General features: G+C 40.9%; 1 protein-coding gene across 1 annotated transcript; it reads right to left on the bottom strand.

Annotated features, from left to right (window-relative positions):
- Positions 1 to 39: 39 nt before the first annotated feature.
- On the bottom strand, positions 40 to 8,799 carry LOC120787007 (39S ribosomal protein L43, mitochondrial-like). The gene is made up of 3 exons (XM_040122798.1): positions 8,503 to 8,799; positions 2,239 to 2,345; positions 40 to 692 (listed from the first exon to the last, which is right to left on the bottom strand). The coding sequence occupies exons 1-3, from the start codon at positions 8,631 to 8,633 to the stop codon at positions 472 to 474; spliced, it is 459 nt and encodes a 152-aa protein (XP_039978732.1). The 5' UTR covers positions 8,634 to 8,799; the 3' UTR covers positions 40 to 471.
- Positions 8,800 to 9,008: the final 209 nt, after the last annotated feature.

Raw genomic sequence — 9,008 nt, 5'->3', positions numbered from 1 at the left:
AGTCAACACAAAGTCTCACTTTAAACACCAATGCCAGCATTTGCGCAAAAGAAATCTATTTTATTTCATTCAAAGTTCCATCTGCTCTTCGGCGCTGCAATTATCACAGGAATCTCCAAATAACTCTGCAACTAAAAACAGTTATCTGCTTTTTAAGACGCCAGCTGACAAGCCACTGGTGGATTCATGGGAAGTCTATTCAAGCGTGGCATTCGGAGCTGGCACTGCCTCTTTTTCTGCACGGCTCAAGTGGCTTTGCTGCCACCACCAGGCAGAAGGACATGCCAAAAAATGTGCAGTCGGTAGTGGGGTCTTCGGCTGGAAATATCCAACAAATACACTGGAAAATTGCTGCAAACGTGAGAACTACTTGACCTGTGCAGACACTTGAACTAATCCAAAAAAAAAAAACTCTCAAGATTGATTAAAGTCGGTGGAAACATCCAAACTGTTTGACTTTAACTCAAGTCATCATTCAGCGTCCCTGTTTTTCTGTGGTCTGATGGTGCCGATAGAGGGGGGCCGGTTGGTGAATGGGTGCCACTGGCCCTGGATACTGGGGTGGTCTGTGTGGAAGGGTTTGCGGATGCGGATGATGTCCAGGCCGGACTGATTGGTCAGTTTGGTCAGAAGCTCTGAAATCTGCGGAGACGTTTTGCTTGTGACAGTTTCTTCCCTCACATTGCCGTTTACTGCGGGAAGGAAAAAAAGAGGAAATCACTAATCGTACTTTTGTTATTGACGGACCTGGTTACTGTGAAATGGAACTGAGTCAACGAGAGCATGGGACTCTGGGTGAGACCACTTTACTAAGTCGTGTGAAAGCTCCAGTGGCACTTCACTTCTACCTGAATCAATAGAGGTCTCAGAAAAGCCAGTGTTACACTGCCCCCTACAGTATCTAAGAGTAGTAACAAAAATAATCCCACTACTACACTTACTGTAGTTCATTTATTCTTAAACTTGTCACAAACCTCTAAAGACTGATTTCCTGTTTTTTTTAATAGATCGATTTCTTCAGAAGTCTGCTGAAAATTTATCAATATCAATCAAGATCAATAATAAAGAAAAAAACAAGTGTTTAGTCTTTTTAACTAAATTGTTCATTAAATAGACCATAAATAAAACTGCAGCCGTACTAACGGAAAAGTTTAGGAAAACTGAGAGTGTTCACCTGATAAAATTCCACTTAATGAATTCAAAAGAGTCTATTGGACAGGTCACAGCAGGTCGACTGAACATGTAATAACAATGTAAGATTTGTCTACAGGCACATACAATTCAACATATATGACGGATAAAGCTTCGAATAATAAATAAATGTTTACTTTGGTTTACATGGATCTCTGTCTATATTTCAAACCTATAAGAATTTGACAGTAGGTTCAATGAAACTCTCTGGAAATCATCAGCTGCCTATAAACTCAACGCAACCACATTAACTAAAATGACTCTCAAGGAAAGTCACAGGAAACCACTTGTAGTGATCTCGTCTGTCCGGTTCAAATTAATCACTGTAAGTGGATGATTATAATAATTCTCCTTCAAAAAATATTTTTTTTCTTTATTTCTCATGCAGAATACATCTAACTGACATTTGTATATCACAGTGAATATGAAGTAATGAAACGGACAGCTTTGCTATATACTGCTTTAAAGATAAAATAGCATAAACTGCGCCGTGGCCCGTCGCCTGCTCCAAGCCCAGTCCGAATGGTCAGGGTGAAAGCATTACACTCCACTCACGTGACATACCTGCTACTGGGAGACAGCGGGGACGATAATTACGCACTGTAAAAGTCCCAAAACGCGAGCGGAGCAGGAACAGGAGGGCAAAATAACTCACTTGAGCCACACGTAACACACGCACCCGCGCACACACACACACACAGTCTTAGCATATGAAAGCTTGCAGTAGTAGTCTAAGTTTTAAATTCTTTTTCCATACGTTGTCATGCATGAAAAGACCCAAAGTGAACACTGTGAGCGGACTACTTGATTACTATCAGCAAATTACATAAAGAGGATTTGTATAGGAACCTGTCCCAGGTTTTGTGATCCCTATAAGCAGTTGATCACTGTAACTGATCCCTGTAAACGGTTTCCACTGTAGTTAGGAAATTACAGGACCTGTGAAATCAATCATTACAATGAATTCTAGAGATTTTTTATTTAGTACTATAATCAAGAAAGAGATTCAGGTTTAGTCAAAGTCAAAACAAAGTAATGAGCACTTACAGTACTCTGCAACTATTTTGGGTATCCTGCAGGACTGAGGAGACACATACACGACAGTTCCAGGGTTGTTCTTGGCATAATCCACCGCTCCCTCTTCAATAAACTCCCTGAAAAAGAAGATGACGACAATGATTTGGTGTTGTTAGTGCTGGTAACCACGAATCTTTGACGCTGCTTTTTGTCATGCTGGACTTGATGCTTATTTTCACTATTCGTCACAGTGCAATGTGCAAAGTGAGCACATGTATTCAAACCATATACCTATCTCAAGGGCAATTTTGTGGTATTTTACCTGAGCGTTACCAGTTTCTGCTGCTTTATATTTAAAATCCATTACATTTCACAGCAAAATACTATACTTTTTACTGCACTACATTTATCTAACAGCTATAGTTACTAGTTACTTTTAAGATCAAGATTTTACATGCAAAACATATGCTCAATAAATAAAATTACAGATTAAACTTCCAAACAGTTTGTAAAATAGTTATAAACAGCCCCCCAAAAAACCAGCCGCAACATTAAAATGCTACAAACATGTTTATGCATTAGTGATAGCATTCAAATGATATAATATATAATAATTAGGCCTGGAAATATCGATTTATGATTATTATCATTACCAATTAATCTGCTGATATCCTGTATGGTCAATTAATAAACTGGTCAGTGAAATGCAACAAAATTATTCAAAAAATGACAAAAGTAAAAAGATGACACAATCAAATTGTTTATAACTTATCCTCTGAGACTCTATCTATGCAGTGCAGAGTTACACTGCACTTTTAACCATTAAGTAATATGTCATGTGACAGAGCCAGGTTGATTTCAAATTAGTGAGAGTTTAGCGGTTCGCTTGTTTTACTCTGTTTGTCACATGTCAAAAGGTGACTTGTCAAAGCAGCTGAACCCGTGTGGTTGGGAGAACGTGTCCGGTGGATTCCTCAGTATCACTGAACAGCTGTATGTTTCCAGCTGCTCTGCCCCGGCTATGGAAAAACTACCAACTTCACTGACCCTGCACAAACACACACTGAACACAGAGCGTTAAAGGAGCAGCTCAGCCCAAATACCAATGAATAACTGATTCCAACCCTTTTTGACCGTATGGACATTGTTTTTTTTGACGAGAGCCCAAAACCGAAATGCTGAATTTTGTCTGTGTGGCTGTAAAACATGAAGTTTGATTTCTGATTTTCCTCTGGGCTTTAGCAGTTTTGTTCCTCATATTGTGATGTTTGGCTAGGCAGGCAAGACAGTCTTATTTCACATGTGAATGTTGATTTGGATAAATCTCCTGGATAATGTAACAATTATATAAGTGTCACTTTCATTTCTGACGAATCATGTTTTGTCCATCATTTGGGCAGAAGGGTAAAAATACCCATGAGCCTCGGCGAAAGCCAGCAGAGATGAGAATCGGAGCTGTACTCAATTCAGAATTCCTCGTCTGTGAATTCATGAACAAAAACATGTCGCTATAGTTGCTAAATTCATCCAAAATTCACCCAGAATCCGAAACTGAATTATTTTAAATTATTTACTGGTATTTACATAAAATCAACAATGTGAACAAATGTTTTCCCAACAGTGTAATCTTTAGCTTTAACCTGCCATTAACAGTGCATGTAACAGAATTTTATTTAATTAAATTAATTTTACAGCTGATCTATATTTAAACTGCAATTTCAAACAGCCGAGTAGGAAAAACAGTTCACTTCAGCCTCCGACTTGAAATTCCGAGTCAGAGATATGGTAAGTTTCTAACTGCAACAATATCTGTCGCTTGTGAAAAGAACCAAAGACGTGTCAGCAAACTGTTGGCAGAATGGCTGCACTTCAGGCTATTTATCTGCTGTGTCTGCAAGATTAGCCCTAGGGCTGACCGCTTGGAAGAATGTGTCAACACTCCCAAGCTGGAATAATGTTTTTTTTTTTCTGTTCGGTGATTGAATCTTGCTTGTTGAAATGCACTCTGGGGGTTGTAGTTACAATCTCTACTGATCACTTCAGTAAGAACCAGATATTTTCTTAAACAGCTGTTTATCTCTTGTATCGATGATCCAGCCACGACAGTTCCATGTAGATCCATGCTATAAAAGTGCCTCAGTCACAAAACACTGTCTATGGGAAAATTAATTGGACTTTTCGTAACCAGTGTCACTCGGAATATCGCTCACACTTTTATCTACAGGAAAGAAAGAAAGAAAGAAACAAACAAACAAACAAACAAACAAACAAACAAACAAACAAACAAACAAACAAACAAACAAACAAAAAAAGCTGTCAGATTTCACTGGCAAAAAAGTCTGATGCGGCATTCTATTCTAGAACTTCAGACTTCAAAGGACAAAAACTTCCGTGACACGGCATTCTAGAACCCTTACAACCTTTAAGGAGACCTCCAAACTCAACAGAGTAACATATCTCCTACACACAAGTATCGTGTACCACAGTCTTCTACGGTCGGAATCTACAACAGAGACCCTCTTACACACACACCTGCAGTCTACAGACTACTACGTACATCTACGGATAACTACAGTCTACTACAGGCAAGTGCAGTACCAACAATCGGCCACCGCTTCACACCTCTGCATCATCTTTGTTTCTCGTTGCGATGGCAGAACGAAACACAGGAAAAAAGGTGAGCTTTGCAGATGAAGTCCATCAGGGCCAACCACATCATAATGCACGTGAGGCTCAAACATATGAAGACAATGAGTTCCCCTTTCAACGAAATAGCGTTTGTGGACAAAAGAAGCGAAAACAGTGGGTAATACCTGTACGTGCCGCCCCTCAGGGCCGTCTGAATCCTGACCGAGGTCAAACATATCACAGCGTCCTTCAGGGCCATCCAAATCAGAATGGACAAGGGGCTCAAACAGATGAAGACAATGAGTTCCCTGTTCACCGAAAACAGTGGCCAACACCTGTACGTGCTGCCCCTCAGGGCCGGCAGAAGGTGAACAAGGCGAAGGAGAAGGTCGACCAGAGCAAAAATAAAAGCCTGCACTTGAAAAAGGAGAAGAATCTCTCTGACAGGCTCGCAAGCCAGACCGCAAGCTGGGGCAAAAAGCAGACCAAGGAGGAGAAGAAAGACCTGCTGAAAATGAAGAATGTATCGGAGGAAGTGCAGATGGCGAACAAAGTACTGCAAGAGGAGATTAAAGATCTGCAGGAACGGAACGACGTACTGAAGGAGGAGATGAATGAACTGTGGGATGAGTACAACGTACTGGAGGATAGGATCGATGAACGGCAGGAAGAGAACGACAGACTGCAGGAGGAGATGATTCAACTGCAGAAAAGGATGACTGTACTTGAAGGGGAGAAGAACGGACTGCAGAAGAACAATAAATACCTGGTAGATGAAAAGAAAGAACTGCATAGAATGATGAGTGTAACAGAAGAGGAGAAGATAGAACTGCAGAGGGAGAACGAAGAACTCCAAACGGAGAAGAAAGAACTGCACAAGCAGAAGAATGAACTCCAGGAGGAGAAGACAGAACTGCAGAAGCAGAAGAATGAACTCCAAGAGGAGAAGACAGAACTGCAGAAGCAGAAGAATGAACTCCAAGAGGAGAAGATAGAACTGCAGAAGCAGAAGAATGAACTCCAAGAGGAGAAGACAGAACTGCAGAAGCAGAAGAATGAACTCCAAGAGGAGAAGACAGAACTGCAGAAGCAGAAGAATGAACTCCAAGAGGAGAAGACAGAACTGCAGAAGCAGAAGAATGAACTCCAAGAGGAGAAGAAAGAACTGCAGAAGCAGAAGAATGAACTCCAAGAGGAGAAAGACGAACTGCAGAAGCAGAAGAATGAACTCCAAGAGGAGAAAGACGAACTGCAGAAGCAGAAGAATGAACTCCAAGAGGAGGACGACGAACTGCAGAAAAGGATGAATGTAATGGAAGAGGAGAAGACAGAACTGCACAAGCAGAAGAATGAACTCCAAGAGGAGAAGGACGAACTGCAGAAAAGGATGAATGTAATTGAAGAGGACAAGACAGAACTGCAGAGGGAGAACAAAGAACTCCAAGCGGAGAAGGAGGAACTGCACAAGCAGAACAAAGACCTCCAAGAGGAGAAGGAAGAACTGCAGAAAATGAGTAACACACTGGAAGTGGAGAACAAAGAACTGAAGGAGTTTTGTCTGAAAAGACAGAAGAGCCGACATTTCTGGTTTTGGAAGAAGACAAAAGAGGAGAAGATTGAGAAAAAGGAAAAAGAGGAGGAGAAGGAGGCACGAAAAGAGAAACAAAAAGCAGAGAAGGCAAAGAAGCAAAGAAAAGAAAAGGAGAAGATGGAGAAAAAGTGGAGTTGTTGGAGCTGGTTGCACAAGAAAAAGAAGTGTGACAGCGACAGCAAGATGGAGGAGGCTGCCGGTTTTTCAGCTCAGGCTGGACAACAGTAGCTACCTCCCCACCCATTCATCTCTCCACTTCTCCCCCATGCCCCCTTCCTTCCCTGTCTCCCCCAGCGTCTCCTTCTCTCCACCCTCCCTACCTCGCTTACTCCTCTATATTTCCTCTATCCCTCACCCCCAGCCTCCCTCGCTTACCCCTCTATATTTCCTTTATTTCCCTCACCCCTATCCCTCACCCCCTTCCCCTTACCCCCAACCCTCCTATCTCTGCCCCCCATCTCTACCCCCCCCCAATAAAACTTAATAAAAAATTTAATCAAATAATTCAATCATGTTTCTGCATATAACAGCCTCTCTGAATAAAACAAAATAACTACTACTGTATAACATGGTCTGTTATTAAGTAGATGCACTGGTACAGTATCTGTTATAAAATATGATGTTTTAAGTTTGAATTTAAACAAAACTAAGCCATATTTTGACAGGATGAATGTCACATAATAAAAGTTGTCCTTCCAAATGGCATTTTAGCCTGTGGTAAATTACAGGAGCTGCTTCTGTAATATACAATGATATTCTGCAGGAAAACCATGTGACCTCACTGACAGGCCTATGATTATATTTAATGTTATCATAATTTACTGGTAATTGGTTCACTGTGATTTAATTATTAACCGACAATGAATGTTTCTTTTTAATGGTGGACCAGACTTTTTTTACAGTAAAGAAGTTGCAAAGTAAACTTGTTCTTTTGTTGCTGGACTTTTAACCCCTTCAGATTTTTTCCCCTCTTGATGAACCATGGAAGTATGTGAAGTTGTGCCAGAAATCCCTACTCTGTTTTTACGGTTTTAAAGAAAAAAAAGAGAGACTGGCATGTGTTAAATTCATGAATCTCACTACACATCAGATCAGGCTCTACAAAGTCAGACCGGCAGACACACCATCGCCTGAAACGTAACAAGACAGGCCCCCGAGACAAATGTGGGAGAAACCAGTCATCATGGTAAATGGTTTCCCCATTCTTCAAGACGATGCATGGAAACATAACTACCCCTATAACCACAAACGTCTGAAACTAATGGTTAAGGAATGAATGAATTACTCGACTGACAGAAATTTAATCACCAACTTTTTTGATAGTCAGGTCAGTCTTTCAGTACGCTTTCCATGCAGAAATGCCAAAAATTCTCTGTTTCCAGCTTCTTAACTCTGAGGATTTGCTGCTTTTCTCTGTTTAATGTCACTGCAAACCGAACGTCCTGGGTTTTGGACTGTTGCTCGACAAAACGACATCTGATGTCATCAACTTGTGGGAATAATGGGATTTTTTTTTCTTGGCCCACTTTGGGCCCCTTAATACCAACTGAGCGTGGTTTGAATGCCACAGCCTATCTGAGTATTGTTGCTGACCATGTGCATCCCTTTATGGCCACGGTTTACCATCATCTAATGGCTACCTCCAACATGATATTGCTCTATGTCACAAAGCAAAAGTCGTCTCAAACTGGTTTCATCATCATGACAACGAGTTCAGTGGACGTCAGTGGCCTCCCCAGTCGCCAGATCTGGATCCAGTGGAACACCTTTGGGATGTGGTAGAACAAGAGATTGGCAGCATGAATGTGCAGCTGAAAAATCTGCAGAAACAGTGTGATGCAATCATGTCAACATGGACGAGAGTCTCAAAGGACTGTTTCCAATCTCTTGTGGAATCCAGGCCATGAAGAACTGAGGCTGTTTTGAAAGCAAAGGGAGGCCCTTCCCACTATCAGTACGGTGTTCCTAATAAAGTGCTCAGTGAGTGTACATATGACCTTTATCACCTTAAAATACACTTTTAATAATAATAATAATAATAATGATGATTATTATTATCATTGTTGTTATTGTACCTGACTCCCAACGAGCTCTGTGCGTTCTTGGAGAAGATGATAGAGATCCGTTTGAGCTGGCAGACGTAGCGACCGACCCCGTTCTGAAGAACACTTCTCAGGAAGCGACTCTGCGTCCCTCTGGCCGTCATCTTTAAAACCGTCAGTTAATTATCAGCTAGTAACTCAATTACCGTGGAAACCGTCCGACAAACGCAAACCTGCTGAGCGCATTAAACAGCTCTAACATTCATAGAGGACGACTTCAATGGCGTCTGTATAGCGCTGTGTGTCCAGAACAGGCTCCGGAGTGAAACATATAACAGATTTTACTTTTTTAAACAAATTTTTTAAAAATCCTTAAAAACAAAAAAACTACACAATAATGAGATCTAGTTTGTTAGAAAATGAGAATATGATTTTAATTTTATAAAATGTACAAGGAAAGCTTTAAAATGTGCAACCAAAATACATTTGCAGTACCTTTTCGCCGTATGTTTCACATGACTTGTTTTGAATACGCAGCG

This window comes from Xiphias gladius, unplaced genomic scaffold (assembly GCF_016859285.1).
Source record: "Xiphias gladius isolate SHS-SW01 ecotype Sanya breed wild unplaced genomic scaffold, ASM1685928v1 HiC_scaffold_1002, whole genome shotgun sequence".
Taxonomy (NCBI): domain Eukaryota; kingdom Metazoa; phylum Chordata; class Actinopteri; order Istiophoriformes; family Xiphiidae; genus Xiphias; species Xiphias gladius.
This window is presented reverse-complemented; position numbering and strand designations above follow the sequence as displayed.

Bases quoted from the DNA above. Each gene is read 5' to 3' on its own strand.
- LOC120787007 (XM_040122798.1), bottom strand. From the start codon at position 8,633: ATGACGGCCAGAGGGACGCAGAGTCGCTTCCTGAGAAGTGTTCTTCAG. The intron at 2,346-8,502 runs GTACAATAACAA...CTTCTTTTTCAG, and splicing joins CAGAGCTCGTTGGGAGTCAG to GGAGTTTATTGAAGAGGGAG. The intron at 693-2,238 runs GTAAGTGCTCAT...TCCTTCCCGCAG, and splicing joins CAAAATAGTTGCAGAGTACT to TAAACGGCAATGTGAGGGAA.